This window comes from Seriola lalandi, unplaced genomic scaffold (genome assembly GCF_002814215.2).
Source record: "Seriola lalandi dorsalis isolate HSWRI2012SDOR001 ecotype SW California unplaced genomic scaffold, Sedor1 jcf7180002054805, whole genome shotgun sequence".
Taxonomy (NCBI): Eukaryota; Metazoa; Chordata; class Actinopteri; order Carangiformes; family Carangidae; genus Seriola; species Seriola lalandi.
This window is the reverse complement of record NW_019525358.1, coordinates 287660-305274: the sequence shown is the minus strand read 5'-3', so window position 1 is coordinate 305274 and position 17615 is coordinate 287660. Positions and strand designations below refer to the sequence as shown.

The window sequence follows — 17615 nt, the reverse complement described above, 5'->3', positions numbered from 1 at the left end:
TTTACTTATAACTGAGTTTTATCTCGATGTGGTATTAAGTAAAACATCTGAATACGTCTTCTACCATTAGCTACACCATGATTAAAATCAGGCAGGTTGTCAGACACCCAGCATCCCGCCACATATTTGTAAATATAAATACTGAATAGATGAAACTGTGAATAATCCGCTGTGCACGGATATTAATCATGTGCGCCTTAGTCATTCGTGCTCCACACTGACTTCATCTAGGTGTGGTGTGTCTCTTCGGATGAAACGAAAACGAAAATGACAGAGCATTTAAATAGCAGCTTCCTGAACCGAGCAGTCAGAGCGTCTGAGCAGCTGGGGAGCTCAGACAGAGACTACCGGCTCAGCAATAGATGCTGCAATAATAGCAAACAGGCCTGTTTCCTGTCCTTAATGGTCCTGGAAATATTCGTATCAAGTGGATTTCATTGTAGGTAAGTTATTTCTGTATGTTGCTTTTGACGGATATGTCGGAGGCAGGGGCACTTGGCTAAATTATACGTTAATATGAATGAAAATAGGAACGAGAATAAAGCAAATAAAGATCGGACTGATATCAATAGTCCGGATACAGTAAGAAATTTGTAGAATGACTGTGGAGTATAGATTATGAGAAAATTTTCGAAAAATAAAAGACATTACACATTTACTAATGTGTTGGTTTAGTATCTGCTCAGCCTGACGGTATTTAATCAGTTTCGTGACAAAAGACATTTTGTGGTCAAAATAGACCTTTCATCCGAATTCTGGCGAAAGGAAACTTACCCATAAGAAGTCCAACCCCATGCAAGTCCTTCGTGTTACCAGTAGAGGGCCTGCTCTTTATTTGGGTCATTGCCATTGCAAGCCAAGTACACTCAAAAGCATATGGATAGTAGATACACTGGAAATGTCACACATATTAACCTTTGGAGGCCCACATTAAGACTTTTCCATTTTTTCATACCTTTGTGTTTTGCCTTATAAAGTTGTAATTTCACCAAGTAATACACAACCTCATTAAATTATAAACAGTATGTCACTCAATAAAGACTTGTGTACACTATAAAAGGGTGTAGTAGCCCATAAAACAAAAAACCTTGAATTTTTCCTTATTTTAGAGATAAAGACACTGAAAACCATGACAACGAAAGAAAACTTCAAGTTGCACACATTTGTTTGAAATTGTGCTAGAGGTGATTTTAAGTATCTGTTCATGAGTTATGCTCATTCTTTTGAGCTGTATTCATGGGTGTATTTCTTCTGCTCCTTGAAAAATAATCTCCGAACCCACTCCTGCAAATATCTCACTGGTCACATCCTTCTGTCTTTTTTCTGCCACTTCAGTAAGCTCAGTAGCTCACCCCGCTTTAGAGTAGCTCACTCAAAGGTTCTGAGAATATACTCCGTACAGACCATGGATGCATAGTTCAAACTTTAAGCAACACAACTTCACTCAGTAAATCTACTCCAAATGCAACTAAATCAAACACACAGAACTGTGCTGCGCTTAGCTATTTCAAGTTCCAGTTTGTTATGTACCATTGATGTAGTGAGAACTATCACTGGATTACTGAGTGAGGAGCTTTTTTTGTCTCACATTTCTAAGCAGATTTATGGATGTTTATTTGCAGTGGTGTCATCATGTTTGTGTTCAGGTTTGACTGAATCTTGACTCAGATCTTTGTCAGTTTCAGAGGTCTTTGGTATAAAATGGGAATTTTGGATATTGATATCTGATGACTTGTTAAATTATCATATTTATCTGATTTGTTTTGGTGATCGGTTTGAGTGTATTATACAATATGTGAATAAAAAAATATTACTGTAACCAGTAATATATGACATGAGGAGCTCTCAGCCCCTTTTATTTGGTCAAAGTAGCTCTCAGAAGAAAAAAGGTTGGAGATCCCTGACATTTTATATAAAGTTTATGACTATATTATTTTGAGCTCATATAGTTTGGGTATACAAGCAATTAACAGACTAAGCCAGGCCAAGCCAAGCCTCTGAATCAGTCACTCTGATTGGCTGTGATAGCATCCACTGGAGCCAATAGAAATGTCCAATTCAGTCGTCAGACGTCACTAGCAAAGATGGCGCCAAAAAATCTATCAATTAACAAAACAGATAGAAAGCAGCAATGCGCCAGCAAACGGTAAGATTGTCAAAATTCTTTCTAATTTTTGATATTAGTTTATCGACCGAACTAAGTGCTTAGCGACGGACAGTCTCTAGTTTTACGTGAAAAAAACTGCACGTCTCCAGCTGAATCGATCGCGGAGTTATGACGCACTATCACAGTGGTATTTGGGTGCATATACACTCCCATTGGCTTCAAGACCTTAAAGTGTCAGAATAGTTGAAATGTTAAGTGCATTTACTGCTATGGATATTCAAGTACATATCACACAAAATAACAGTTAAGATTGAAGAGACAGGCCGAAGACAAGGATTGCTTTGATACTGATAATAGGAAACAGTGCATAATAGTAATAAATAGTTAAAAATATAACCACTTTTTAGGAATGAGATGCTGTTCATGTCATGTCTTGTCAGTTAAAACCCTTTCATCTTCTTCCCTCATGCTTGTAGTATCGGGTTTCCCGTTTTATATTGATACTCACCTCACCTGCGCTTCACTCCTGTGTGATTACCTGACCCCGCCCTAATGTGTTGCACCTGTGTCTCATTGTCTCCCTTGCCCCGGAGTATTTAGTCTTGGTGTTCCCTTTCCACTGTGCTAGTTTGTCTTGTTTACTTTGTGTCAGCGGTCCAGTAATTTTCCCTACAGTTTTTCCTAGTCAGCCAGCTTACTACCTATTTCTGTTTCTTGGCCTTGCCTTTAGTCTTCGATTGATTACCTTATTGGGCTGCCTTCCTTTGTACCGAACCTGTTTACTAATTAAAGACTTATTTAAACCCACTGAGTGTCTCGATTCTTACATTTGGGTCCTGTCTCTATGTTCAGCCATTACAACTCACTGCCGTCTTATACAGGCTGTTTTTTTTTTTTATCATCTTGTACACAAATGACACATTATTTAGATGCTTGTTTATTTATTGTTTTAAAAATTGTTGCACTTTTGTAATCTCTCGCCACTCAGAAACCAAACAACCAGCCTAAATTTCAACAACTGCCAAATGCAAGACAATGGAAAGAGTGACGTTACCAAATTGGAGAAGAGAAGCTAATAATGGTAATTACACAGTATGAGACGCAATCAAGTTAAAACACTGAGCAAAGGTCAAGAAACTAAGGTGTTAATTTTCAAGGTCTCACTGAATGAATGTTGTTTTTTTCCCCCAAGCTAATGATACTGGCCAAAATGAGAATGCCGGTAGAGGCAGATGGAGAAGACGAGGACGTGCACGGGGAGACAGGCCGCGAGAACAAGAGATAGACGGAGGAGAAGGGATGCGTGGGAGAGATGGAGGAAGAGCAGAGTTAGGGAGAGGCGGAGGAAGAGGAGCAGGAAGAGGCGGCGGGGAGGGGACAGATGGAGGAAGAGGTGTGGGGGTACAAGGGAGAGGAAGGGGAGGAAGAGGAGGAGGAGCAGCAGGAGCAGAAATAGGGGATGAAAGAGATGCAGGAAGAGGTGGAAGACAGAGAGGAGGAGGGGGGAGAGGGAGAGGCGGAAATGGAGGGCAAGGTGCAGACAGACAGAGAGGTGGAGTAGGAAGAAATGGTCAACCAGGTGCTGATGCAAGAGAAGGAGCGAGAGGAGGGTTGGCAGAAATGGCTGTAAGGAGAGGAGTATATAGCGTGGATAGAAGAGGAGGTAGAGGGGGCGAGAGAAGAGATGGTTCGAGAGACAGACGAGAGGGGAATGGGGGGAGGTCAAATTCTACAGGCAGAGTAGGGGCACCACAGGGCCGTCGCCTGGGCTATAAAACACTGGAGGATCTCTCTGGAAAAGACCCGTCTGTGGTGGCCATCAGCCTCTCATCTAACCCTGCCCTAATTGAAGTCCTGCGTGACAAAGCAATGAGGAAGGACCTTATCGAACTCCTTTGCCTGGTGTTGAGTAAAGCCTTCAAATCACGGACAGACAGAGGCTCTCTGCAGCACCTGGCTGGCATCATAAAAGATTCAGTCTTCTTCCAAACCATCCTGCCCCACCATGTGGTGGGCATGGGGTCAGAGTTCAACCCTCTGCGCAGGACACAGTACCCTCAGCAACTGGAAAACATCCTGGCTATTCTGTCAAAGGTAAATAGAAGAAGGAATGAATGAAAGGGCCAAACATGTAAAAATTTCAGCTGAAGGATAATGGAGAAACACATTTTACAAGGTTAATGCTCAAAAACTATGACATCCACATCATTTTCTAGCGACCAACCATTCAAACCAATGAGAAAAACCCAAACAAAAACCCAAATACAGAAATCGCTCATATGAACTAACCAACAATGTAGAAAGTAGATTTTCAAGACCTTTCCCAAACCTTGTTTCACTGATTCTTAAAACAAATATTATTTTAGCCTTATTTTGCTTCTTTCTGTTAGTAGTAGTTGAACTCTTTGTAGTTGATTATATAGTTTAACTAACTACACTCATCATGTGCTTATTAGGTGCTGAACATTTTCCCTGCTAGCTCCGTTCAGTCAGTGAGTTTGCTACTGACGCTGCTCCAAGCCTCCATCAACAAGCTGAGAGCACTGGGAGTGAACATCCAGCCTGAGATGGAGGAGACTTTGGAGGATCTCCAGGGCCTAGTCAAGCACCTAGAGGAGAGATCCTGTGAGGGAACCCTGCGCTCAGACAGGGACACGTATACCCTCCTACCCACTGGTGATGATAACCCAGGTAATGGCTTGTTTTTTTTTTTTTTTTTTGTAACATTTTGATTTGACACCCTGCTCTCAAGCCTACACTGCACAAATTAGCCAGAAGATCTTATGGGCAGTTTCAAAAACGTTGCCACAAGGTTTTATAGATATGTACGTGCCTGAATCTCCCATTCTGTCTAACCCAGGTGAAGAAGAGCAGCAAGATTTCAGGACCATACACATCTATCCAACTGTTGAGGAGTTCCATCCAGACCACAGGCCCTTCCTTAGACCCAACCTCATCTCTAAGCGCTACACAAACACCCACCTCTACCTTGACACGCACTTCCGACTGCTGAGGGAGGACTTTGTGCGGCCACTCCGTGAAGGGATCCAGCAATTGCTCCAGAACCAAATGGAGATTGGAAGGAATGATAACCCACTGAAGACGAAGCGCTTTGATGATATCCGTGTATATTTTGATACGCAACTGGTGGTTCCCAAGTGCACGCACACTGGCATTGCCTACCTAGTCCAGTTTGACATTAAGCCACTTAAGGTTAGCCTTTTGACTGTCCATTCAAACATTCTGTGGTGTTGACATTTTACGACATTCACTGGTTATTTGCTGTTTAAACAATATAATTATACATGTTAACATATAATAATATTATAATCATATATATGAATTATTATTATATTTCCTCCATCCTTCCCACAGTTTGTGCGCTGGCAGAATTCCAAGAGGCTGATCTATGGTTCCCTGGTCTGCCTGTCCTGTGACAATTTTGAGAGCCTCCTGTTTGCCACAGTGTCAGATCGGGACCCCAGATACCTGGAGAAGGGACAGGTCCAGATTACCTTTACTGAAGAAAGCAGATACAAGCTGGCCAGACTTCAGGTGGGGCAGTAGCCTACAGTTTGTGCAAAAGTTGTTTATAAAGTTGCATGCAGTTGCTGAGGATACATGAAGATCTGATTTCAGCCACTTAAATGCAAAAGCTGTGAAAGTAATGTACATTTAGTTGGCTGTTTATTATGTACATCCAGTTCAAACACTGTGCTGAGAAGCTTCTATAGTTTAGTCTGATCTCACTGATATGAATGGGGTGGACAAAATATTAAAATCACTTATCACTATTAATGCTTACAATTCAATAGCACCACAACCCACAGGCTCCAAAACAAAAAGTAAGATAGAGAAAGAGGAAAACATAAAGTTGACACCTCTCTAAAGCTGTTTTGACAAAACTGAAATTATATCATTAAAAGGAGGAATTATTGCAGACCTATTGTATTACACTGAATAAGTTTTAGCCAGGTGTACATAATAAACTGGTAACTGAGTGTATTTATATTTTCATCAGTCTTACATTTGTGCTTTCAGCACAGCTGTTGTACATTAGTTTCTATCCTGCAGCACACAGTATGGTTTTATAGGAAACAGATATTCAATTTTTATTTATTTTATTTGTGAGAGGCCATGTACAACATTAAACATAACATGTTGCCATTTGATGTATTGTACCAGACCTTGGCAAGTCACAGTTAAAACACATAGTGTCAGAACACAAACTCGACAAACAAGACATGAAGAACTAACGAAACCAACTTTTCCCACAGAAAGACCAATTGTTCCTGATGGTAGAGTCCACAGCCTACTTTGAGGCCTATCGGTATGTCCTTGAGGGCCTACAGGACCAGGAGGAGGATGACCTGCCCTTCCAGAGGTGTGTGTGTGTGTGTGTGTGTGTGTGTGTGTGTGTCGTGTGTGTGTCTTTGTGTGTCTTTGTGTGTCTTTGTGTGTTTTTGTGTCTGTGTGCTGTGGGGGAGTTTCAGATTTCTCTGTCAAGGTCAGAGTTATGATCTAATCCCACAGCACTTTCAAAAGAAGTTCACACGTAGTTTTTTCAGGGCTGCAGGGGGAGAAACTGTACAAAGCAAGTTTAGCAATCACACCCTTAATTGGCATCAGTTAATTATATCGCTGTGGTATTCCCAAAAAGCTATCACGCATGGATGAGTTCAAAAGTTCTGTTATATGTGGCACTCCCAGTGCCCTTCACAGATACCACAAAGTAATGTATTATGTGACACACTTTGTTGGCCATCTGTCTCTCTAACTTCTCTCTAGTGTTTCCTTCAGAATCGCAACATAGGAGTTATCAATAACATAAACTGCTTATATATCAAAAACAGTTCTCCAGGCCATCTTTCAATTTTCTTGTTGGTGCAATTGATGTTGAATTAAACAGCCACAGGTCAGCTGGGGACATTTGGAGACTGATTCTCCAGCTCTCCTCACTGTTTTCATTTATTTATCCTAAGTAAGGCTATGTCACTTTTGAAAAAAGAAATAACACAATGCTGAATTCATATGCAATAAAATGCACTCTTGCTAGTGATGGCTAATGTTAGATAATTAACCATCTTTAGATTGATATTACTGTGTAATTCACATTGAGTCAGTCCAACAATTTTATTAGTCTTCTCTGCTTGTGATATTTTTAAATTATGTCTTTAACTTTTATCGTCATACTGTAAATGCCACTTTTGGCAGCTGTTTTGCAAAGCTTACATAGACTGAATTTTGGCAAAAACAAACTGACTGTGGTAAACATTTTGCATCTTTATTGCAACGGATCTTAGTTAAATCTTTTAATTATTAAGAATACTTTACTTGAGGAAATAATATATTGAAAGTTTCCATCCTATTCATTATACTTCCAGGTACATCGTGGAGTGCAGCACAGATGTTCGGGCCCCAGCTTATCTGCAAATAAAGGATACGTATAACCTGTCATCTATTGCTGACCGTGAGTATAAGGGCAAAATGCAGCCCTTTCACAGCTTGGACGAAGAGTCCTGGCCAAGAATGGAGGTGCTGGGGCTGGATGAGTCTCAGATGAGAGCCCTCCAACTGGCCCTCACCAAGGAGCTGGCCATTATACAGGGACCTCCTGGCACTGGTAAGACATTGCTGGAAGGATGACTCAATTCATTTGTGAATGAAAGTAAAATTAAAATGTATTTTACATGTTTGTGAAATGACGAAATCAATAGAATTGTTTAAGCTATTCCAATTCCTCCAATTTTCTCAGGAAAAACCTACGTTGGCCTTAAGATTGCTCAGGCTCTGCTGACCAATAAGAATCTTTGGAAAGGTGCAACTGGCAATGCTCCGATACTGGTGGTGTGTTACACTAACCATGCCCTGGATCAGTTCCTTGAGGGTAAGCAGTGATACCAGTTTATAATAATATCAGATATATTTAATTCTTTTTTTAAGTGGTTTGGCAAATCGGGCCTCTTGTCAACAAAAGAGGCACATCTGTTCCTTGTACAATTAATAATTCGTGGCAGGTGCATTTGTTTATATGCTGAAATGTTCACTACTGAGACATAGATACTTATTCAGTGTTAGTTAATAATTTTTAGTTTTCAAACTCCAGCTCTGTGCCCTTCATGGTGCATTTTTTCCCCCTGCATCTAAGGTATTCATAAATTTCTGAAGGACGGCATAGTGAGAGTAGGAGGCCGCAGCAACAGTGAGATCCTGAAGCGTTTCACTCTACGGGAGCTGACCCACTCGCATAACTTCAGAAGTACGCTACCAGCTCACCTGCGTTCTGCATATAATGCGGTGGGTTCATGCTTACTTTACCTACTCTTATGACCAAACATGATGTTTTCCAGATGCGCCACACTTAATTTCTCTTATGAATTGCAGCCTTTGCCTATTAGCCCATTTGCCTGTTACATTTTATTAAAAGTTTTTATTTTTTCATGTTTTCCACATTTTTATACTTTGTCACACATTCATTTTTCTCAGCTCTACAAGTCGCAGTTTATCAGACACATTCTTGTGAGATTTCTCCACCTAATCACTGTATCATGACCCGTTTGACAGATTTACAAGCAGCTGTGTGAGGAGGAGAGGGAGCTCCAGAATCAGAGTGTGAAGCTGGAGTGTTCTCTGAAAGGCGTCCTGCGTGAAAGCATCTTACGGAGGTTCATTTCATACAGACACTGGGACAGTCTGAACTTGCCACCTGTGAGTCATACTGAATTAAAAAAAAAAAAAAAAAGCATTTTATGTGTGTAAACTGAGATAGACAGGACAGAACACAGTGCAGCCTCATCAGTTTATGTTTATTGATTGTAGATGCAGGATGGTTTTGAGAGCTGGAATGAGAAGAGGTCCAGTTTGATTATGGAGTGGTTGGGTTTGGGTTCCACTGTCTTCCTGCAGAGGGAGACAGGCAATGCAAATATAAATGAAGGTAAGGCTTCTACTATAAGCGGCGCTCCAATGGAACAGTATGAGATGATCTGATAATTGGCTTCTTTTTAGTGCGTCCCAAAATTTTAACTGTATTAGTCAGAATGTCTCATTTTAACAATGCAAAATTTCCTCCTATAAATTTTCTAAGCAAGCACAAATCAGTTTCACCTTTCAATTGTTGGGATGCAGTTAAAATGTTGTTGACAGACAAGTTTAAGGTGTTACATTAGCAAAGAACTAATGACATTAAAGGCATTGTCAGCCAGCAGACACATAAATGGCTGAGAAAAATTTACAAATGGATTTAATTTACAATAATTCAACTGAACCATTTATTGAATTTACCTCAGTTAAAAGAATTACAATTATTGCAGGATTTTGTAACTAAACAATGATAGATAGTCACATCACATTTCAGCTTGACCATTTCAGTTCCTAAAAATGATATAAACCATGACCTTTTCACCATTTATCAACATTGTACACTCACTTCCTATACCATCTTTCTGTCCAAGCTAAAATTCTGTACATTTATTGGACTGGATGAAATACCTCATTTACTAACTAACTAACTAACTTACGACATTGTGTTAGACATAGCAGCAGAGGAAGCAATGGAGTTGGAAGAGGAGGACCTCATTGAAATAGCAGAGGAGGCCGATCTGATCCAGGCGGAGCGGATTATTGACGACAACATTGGTCCCAGACGTGGTAGAGATGGCAGAAAGACAGGAAACATGGAGGAGGCTGTCAGAGAAGTGGAAGAGCTGATGCTGGCTATGAATCTGGATAAAGCTGAAATACAGGCTGAGCAGAGCGAGGAAGGATGGGAGGTAATGTTTTAAGGAGATTTTTCATGTGGAGACTGTAAAGCGTTTCTTTCATTTAGAACAATGATGGAGGAACAGATGTATGAATGTGTATACAGTGAATCTAAGAGCTGAAATCTTTACAGCTCCTGCACTGTACTTAAATGTACCCTCTGGAGTACAGTACAGTACGTCCATGTTGGTAGCAGTCCTCCCTGCCTTTATTGGCAGATCGCTTCATTATTTGGCACATCACTGCCACCAACTTTCAATCAGTGGAATAGCCTGAAGCCACTGGCAGGACTCTGTATCATGTCACCTGCTTGCACACATACATGTTTGTTTAGGCGCCCATCCAAAAAACATTCAACAAAACATCTTTTGAGTATCACTCAGTGCCTGTTGGGTTGAAAAGCTGCACTGAAATGTTTGAAGCTTTCCCCCGCAGCTGTGGTCAGTTTTAATTCACAGCAGTTACAATGGATTCCAATGGAGGCTCTTGTCAAATTGCATATATAGAAAAATCAATTTTGCATCGTAATCCACTTTTCCACCGCTGATGTTCTAAACATTCAAGGTTTCTCTCTAACATATTGTAGCTAAATACACACATTTTGTGTCATGCTCCTCCTCATACTACCACATATTAAACAACCACTTACCCTGTGATGTTAGTTTTGATCTGAAACACACTAAGAGAGTGGACCGTCCTTTTTCAGCTAAAGAACAACAAATTAACGACTTAATGAACTAACCTGTCCTGATCTGTACAGATGCAACGGGACCAGAAGAGAAAGATAAAGAACAAAATCAGAAGAGAGCTGGGGAAGACTTCAGCTATGTCCGAGAGAGAGGCAGATACCGTGTTTGATGTTTGGACTCTCAGTCAGCAAGACAGATGGCGACTCTATCGGTAGGTTTGCGTCTGTGTTTCGCTTCTACGTGATTCTTTTTCAACTCTTCCTTTCCATCACCTCTCCAAGTGCCTTTCTCACGTTTCTCTCCGCCTTCACCCTTTCATCACTTTTCTTCCCTCACTCCTCTCATCCCCCAAGCAACCCTTAGTCTGGGAGAAGTAGTCTATTCCCAGTGTGTGTAATTAAGTCAACTAATCACCAGGAAACGGTATCCCAGAGGTTCCTCTCACCTCAGAGAGCCAAGACATAACTTTTATCACTGTGAAACCAGTACTGTAAGGACTCATGTTTACATACTTTTAATTATCATTTAAACTAACAAATAGAGCAATTTCCTTCCAAGACAGATATAATATGTCTCGCTGTAATTGTTTAACTACACTTGCAGTGATATCAAGTACAGAAGCATCATTCTTTTTTTAGTGTACTTCCAGATGCGGAGCAGATAGTAAGAGTCTTCAGGCCTTCATATAATTGAGTCAGTCGTCACAGTGTTTTTATGTTATTAATTTACTTTGTGTCTGCAGCTTATGGGTGGCACAGTACAGGATAGAGCTTCGCACCAGAGCTGTGGAGTCTGAACAGGCCTATCAGAACGCAGTGGACAGACTGGCTGATGTAAAACGACAGGAGAGCCTCTGTCTCCTGAAGAAAGCCATGGTACAGTATAACTGAAGTAGTGAATAGGAAGTATGCTGTTTTTTGTATTTTTTTTTAATGATCCTACATTAGATCCTTGTAACAAAATTTATCTGTGAAATATAATGTGAAATACACTAAAGTTGTAGAATTTTGATGTGATATAATACATGGTTGTATTTTCAGATATCAAGAAGGAAGGTAATAGATTAACACTGACATGAGTCTTGTTTTTGAACAGATATGTTACAGGTTACAGGGTTAGTTCACCAATGTTACATAAAAAACATTTCTCTCACTTATATATAGTGGTATCTAGCCATGCAGATGGTTTTGGTTGTATTTGGTTTTGAAATATGTATCTCTGAGATTTCTGCCCTCTACCCCAGTGAAGGACTGTCAAATATGCATCTACTTCGGAATTGAAGGAAATTGTACATGTGAAATAAAACAATTTGTACCTTCACTTTTAATAAGAAAGTTAACTTTGAGGCAAACTGTGGTACGTCTGGTGTACTCTAGTGGCAAAAACGCTGAAAAAGTTATAACACCATTAAATAGGCTGGCATTCAAATTAGCAGTACTATATTTGTAAAGGCAGGCAGCAAAACTAATAAAAATGAATGTGCTAATAAAATGAATCATAAAATTAGCAGATGCGATAAGCTAGCTTTGTGTGTAAATGAACAGCTATCTTGCCCATCAGGTTATTGGCATGACAACGACAGGGGCGGCCAAGTACCGCGCAGCTCTGCAGGAAGTGCGTCCACGCCTGGTGATTGTAGAAGAGGCCGCAGAGGTTCTCGAGGCCCACACCATCACCACGCTGAGCGAAGCATGCCAACACCTCATCCTCATCGGAGACCACCAGCAGGTGAGAGCTCACACAGACGCATAGCTCAATGTTTCCTAAACCCCCGTTTGTGCGTGAATGTTATTGAACTCTGCGTGACTATTTGTGTGGCAGTGTATTTGAACAGGCCATCATTCTCTTAAATTATCCCCATTTCCATGTCCAGGTGCAAATTTGAAGGACATCCTGTCATGAGGGATTTGTATAGTTATGTGGTTGTCAGTATGTTTGTGTGTGTTGCCTTGAGGGAAATGGAAGTTGGACAAAAAAAAACTTCTCATGCCAGACATTACAAGAGAAGAGAGAGGAGTGATATGCTGGACATCAGCAGACTATTACAACAACTTGTCAGAGCCTGCCAAGGACATATGGCCAGGCAGCCTGTCACGCAATCTGCAGTATGCGATAACAACTACACACAGTTCTATCACACATCTCAATATTCTGTCCTGGTTTCTTCCTCTTGTGTAACTTCTGTCTGCTCTTCTCCTAATATTTGCTCATCGCACTCTGTTTATACATGCATTTATGCATGTATTTGACTATACAAACAAACCTGACTTCTTTACAGTTGGAGAGAAAGTCCAAGAAGCATAAGAATGGAATTTAAAATAGAGTTTGACTTCAAAATTCCTGGTATTGTAACTCAGGCTTGGAAATCAATGGTCAGTTTTAGGTACTTCAGATTAATATAAAAGTCATTTTCCACTGTACCTGAGGCTGCAAGTGGGTCTACTTTAATCTACCAGATACATGTTGACTATAAGTGCAGAATAAATAAATCAATATTAAACTTTGTCTGATGTATCGAGTTAAACTACTGGACAATCACAGGCATGGTTAAAAAAAAAAAAAGACAAGTTATTCTGATGGCATAAATATTGTTTTTAATGGGTTTAAAGCCATGTGATAGTATTTATTTTGACTCTTTGAACAAGTGTTAGGAGCTTGTTTTTGTGGAACCCAAACTTGAATGTGTGCATGTAATGGAGGTGGATGGATCACACTTTCCCAGTAAAATAAGCTTTGGCATTTTTGTGCTGTTCATTAATCACAGGTTTGGTGTTGAATCGAGCAGAACACAATGCTTCACATTTATATTAGAATTTGTCTTGCCTCCCCCACACCCCTCCCACATACATGCACAATCACACTCTGTCCTCTAGCTAAATTAGGTTTGCACACACGCACAGACGCTTAGACACACAAACCCACACACATACAGGCAAAACAGCAAGATGCTTAACAGGACAGCAAAAGAAAGTTTGCGTGCATTTGCATGCATTCTGTATTCCCATCCAGTCATCTTAAGACAGAGACCCATAGCAGAGCATTGTTTATCCCTTCCGGGCTTGCTACCGTATAGATTGTTGCCGCCACCTGTGTCTAGGAACTGTGTAATAACTGTTCACTAGCATTTGCATAGCTACAAATGGTCTGATCGCACTAAGCGTGCGACCATGAAAGTCATCGCTCTGTTCTTCACTTACATGGTCATAAACTTGGACTCTTTAATACATTTAAATATGCAAATCTAGTGCAGTAAACCTTCCAAGGTAACTTAATCACCATTGGATGGAAGAAGGTAAAAGCTGGAATGAACACAAATCAAATAATCTTTAAAGGTTTAAAAAAGAAAAAAGGTTTGGAGTATATGATTAATGTATGATTTCTCCTTTAGTTGCACCCCAGTGCCACAGTATATGAGCTTGCTAAGAACTTCCACCTGGAGACGTCCATGTTTGAAAGGCTGGTGAAGATGGGACATCCTTTTGTCAGGCTCAACTACCAGGTTTGTGTTACTGTATTTTTTTCATTGGTTCAGATTATTGCAGCATCTGAGACTCGGTAAAATGTAGACATCTTTAGATGATGCAATTGTGCGCATGTTTTGTAAGTGCATGTATGCCCTCTGTATCTGTATGTGACTGTCTATGTTTATCTGTGCTTGTGTTTTTGTTTCTTCTTCAGCATCGTATGAGGCCAGAAATTGCCCGTCTTCTGACCCCACACATCTACTCAGAGCTGGAAAACCATCCCTCTGTGTTGGACTATGAGAACATCAAGGTGTGTATTGTATTTGCTCTCCTGCTGTGTTTTCATTCTGCCTGTTTTTCTCAGCAGTGGATATCTGTTTACTTCCCTGCATGTGTAAAAAAAAAAAAAAAAAAGTACCTGCACCATCTCTAAGCCTTTTAAATAAATTTTGAATAAAAGTTGGGAAACAAATATAAGATAAAGAATATTGAATTTAAAAAAAAATTGATAAACATCAAAGAATAACCTAGAATATGTTTTTATTTCAGGGTCTTAATACCAACTTATTCTTTGTGGAGCACAACCACCTAGAAGAAGAGATCAAAGATGGGAAAAGCCATCAGAACCAACATGAGGCCAAGTTTGTAGTCGCTCTCTGCCGCTACCTTCTCTTTCAGGAGTACAAACCAGAGCAAATTACCATCCTCACAACCTATACCGGCCAGCTCCACTGTCTGCGCAGACTTATGCCTGCCAACCAGTTCTCAGGGGTCAAAGTGCATGTAGTAGACAAGTACCAGGGAGAAGAGAATGACATTGTCTTGTTGTCTCTGGTGCGCAGCAACAAGCAGGGTAAAGTTGGCTTTTTGAGCATCCCCAATCGCGTCTGTGTCGCCTTGTCTCGTGCCAAGAAAGGTCTCTACTGTATTGGCAACAGTGCAATACTGGGCCAAGTCAAACTGTGGAGCAACATCTTCCACACTTTGAGAGAGAATGACCAAGCTGGGAAGACTCTGACCCTTTGCTGTCAGAATCATCCAGAAAGACAGGTAACAGCGTCTTGTGCTGAAGACTTCAAACAAGCCCCTGAGGGGGGCTGCACTCAGCCTTGCCAGTTCCGTCTGAATTGTGGTCATGTCTGCTCAAGGGTCTGCCACCCATACGACCCTGAGCACAAGGAGTACAAGTGTGACAAGAAGTGCCAGAGGATTTTGTGTGATCAGGGACACAGATGCCCACTCTTGTGTCATAGACAATGCCCAAAGAAATGTTCAGTGAAGGTTGAGAAGATCATACCCCAGTGTCAACACACACAGAAGGTTCCTTGCCACCAGGACCCGAAGACATTTGTGTGCCAGGAACCCTGCCAGAAAATGCTCCAGTGTGGACATCAATGTGATTCAGTCTGTGGGGAACTTTGCACCAGTAAGTGCAAGGTGAAGATCACCTTACAGCTAAAGTGCGGCCACAGCCAGCAAGAGGCTTGCTTTTACCAAACGCAAACAGAGAAGCCTCAGTGTAGGACACCATGTAGGTATCAGCTAAAATGTGGCCATGCCTGTCATGGTAGCTGTGGCAAGTGTCATCAGGGACGCTTCCATTTCCGGTGTTTTCACAAGTGTGAGCGTCTCCTGATTTGCTCTCACATGTGCAGGGAGCCTTGCACTCGCGATTGCCCCCCCTGTCGTAGACCATGTGAGAATTTCTGTGTCCACAGTAAGTGCATGAAGCCATGTGGGAAGCCTTGTGCTCCATGCATTGAGCCCTGCATCTGGCAGTGCCTTCACCAAACATGCAGTAAGCTTTGCCACGAACCATGCGATCGTCCACCGTGCACCCAACCCTGTGACAAGATGCTGGATTGCGGCCACCCATGCATAGGGCTGTGTGGAGACATATGTCCACGCAAATGTCGCGTCTGTAATCATGATGAGGTCACAGAGATTTTCTTCGGAACTGAGGATGACCCTGAGGCTCACTTTATTGAGCTAGAAGACTGTCAACACATTATCGAATACACAGCCATGGACAAGTACATGGAGATAGATGACGATGAGCAGGCCAATGAAGAGGAGGTGGCAATAAAACTAAAGGAATGTCCCAAGTGTCGAACTCCGATCCGCAAGAATCTACGCTACGGATCTTACATCAACCGCCGTCTTGCCGAGATAGAGATGGTAAAAATGAAGATAAATGGATTTGAGGCAGATGTTGAAGAGCACAGGAAGGCCCTTCAAAAACAGTGGGTAGAAAACCTTGACATCTGTGCAGTGCTTCAGCAAAATGAATATATGCACATCAATGAGAAACTGGGAGAGAGCTATCTCACAGCAAATGACCTGTGGGTCCTGGAAAACAAGATGGATTTCCTTGTAAGAGTTGCAAAGCTACTAAAGATTGAAAAAGGAAACACGTCAGTCATGCAAAGCTGCTGGTTTGAGAGCGATGTTGCAGAGTTTGTTCACTGGCTCAGCAACCCCCAACAAAAATTCACGGACCAGCAGGTCTATGATTTGCAGAGACAGCTACGGAGACTCACCTTACTCACTGAACTCAACATCCGTTGTCATATGGCAGACAAGAGAGGACAAAGTGATAAAATTCAACCCGAGGTACAAACAATAAGGGAAGTTTTGGAAAATTCTGGCCAATTCACTGAGCTGGATGAAGAAAAAGTGAAAGAAACCATGAAGCAGCTGAACAAAAAGCTTCCACTCACAGGCTTGGGGATCTCTGAGGAGGAGAGAAAGATGATCATCTCAGCTATTAAAATGCCTCCTGGACACTGGTACAAATGTCCTAATGGCCATGTCTATCTTATAACAGAGTGTGGAGGGGCTATGCAGAGGCGACAGTGCCCTGATTGTAACGCTACCATTGGTGGGAGCCAGCACAGACTGGAAAGTGGTAACCAAGTCGCCTCAGAGATGGATGGGGCACAGCATCCTGCTTGGTCTGAAGCCAACAACATTCTAAATTTTGATCAACTTCAACTCTGAAAACCATCTCGGAGAAGTCTCTGGTTGTTGCCTTTTCAACCCCAACTGTTGGTTGCAAAACCTGTGAGAGGCAACAGGTCATGGTTTGACTGTAATAACCACATTGATTCATAGTGGACAAAGAGAAATTTACTGTACTGTGTGTAAAAGGGTGGTAATGTTGCTGAGGCAGTCAAGTCATTTGAGAGATGGATGGATAAAGAACTTTGCTTGAGACCATAATCATAATCTTGCACGAAACTTACTTTTGAAAGTATTAGCAATACCCAGTGATAATTTACCGCTTTTCTTTCATGAATATACGTCAAACTTGTGACTTTTAAGTTTTGTTGTTGTTTTGATTTGCTGTTCTAGGCTTACTGGGTTGGATTTTTGTTTTTCACTGTAACCCTTTGATATGTTTAAAACTACTTGTGTTAAGTAATAGCTGTCCTTTACCTTAACAATAGATGGCAGTAAAACACTGGGGAAAAAAAAATGAGAAATGATTTGATTTTTGTCATGCTTGCAACTTGCTCATAATTACTCACATTAAAAATATCTTTCCCTATAAGAACATTCTTGTCTTTATTTTACACGCACATGCCTTCTAAT

At 41.1% G+C, this 17615-nt stretch overlaps 1 protein-coding gene across 2 annotated transcripts; it reads left to right on the top strand.

Annotated features, from left to right (window-relative positions):
* Positions 1 to 307: 307 nt before the first annotated feature.
* On the top strand, positions 308 to 17577 carry znfx1 (zinc finger, NFX1-type containing 1). Of its 2 annotated transcripts, none has more exons than XM_087179246.1 (19): positions 308 to 439; positions 3096 to 3188; positions 3300 to 4201; positions 4564 to 4798; positions 4968 to 5320; positions 5483 to 5662; positions 6385 to 6491; positions 7492 to 7730; positions 7863 to 7994; positions 8256 to 8404; positions 8672 to 8815; positions 8927 to 9044; positions 9641 to 9879; positions 10629 to 10768; positions 11300 to 11432; positions 12118 to 12285; positions 13946 to 14056; positions 14236 to 14331; positions 14571 to 17577. In XM_087179246.1, exons 2-19 carry the CDS (start codon positions 3143 to 3145, stop codon positions 17019 to 17021), a joined length of 5943 nt encoding a protein of 1980 aa, XP_087035372.1. In that variant the 5' UTR covers positions 308 to 439; positions 3096 to 3142; the 3' UTR covers positions 17022 to 17577. The 2 variants fall into 2 exon arrangements, with proteins under 2 accessions (XP_087035372.1, XP_023281831.1); XM_023426063.2 differs by having other exon boundaries at positions 308 to 443.
* Positions 17578 to 17615: the final 38 nt, after the last annotated feature.

Bases quoted from the DNA above. Each gene is read 5' to 3' on its own strand.
- znfx1 (XM_087179246.1), top strand. From the start codon at position 3,143: ATGGAAAGAGTGACGTTACCAAATTGGAGAAGAGAAGCTAATAATG. The intron at 8,816-8,926 runs GTGAGTCATACT...TATTGATTGTAG, and splicing joins ACAGTCTGAACTTGCCACCT to ATGCAGGATGGTTTTGAGAG. The intron at 11,433-12,117 runs GTACAGTATAAC...CTTGCCCATCAG, and splicing joins GTCTCCTGAAGAAAGCCATG to GTTATTGGCATGACAACGAC.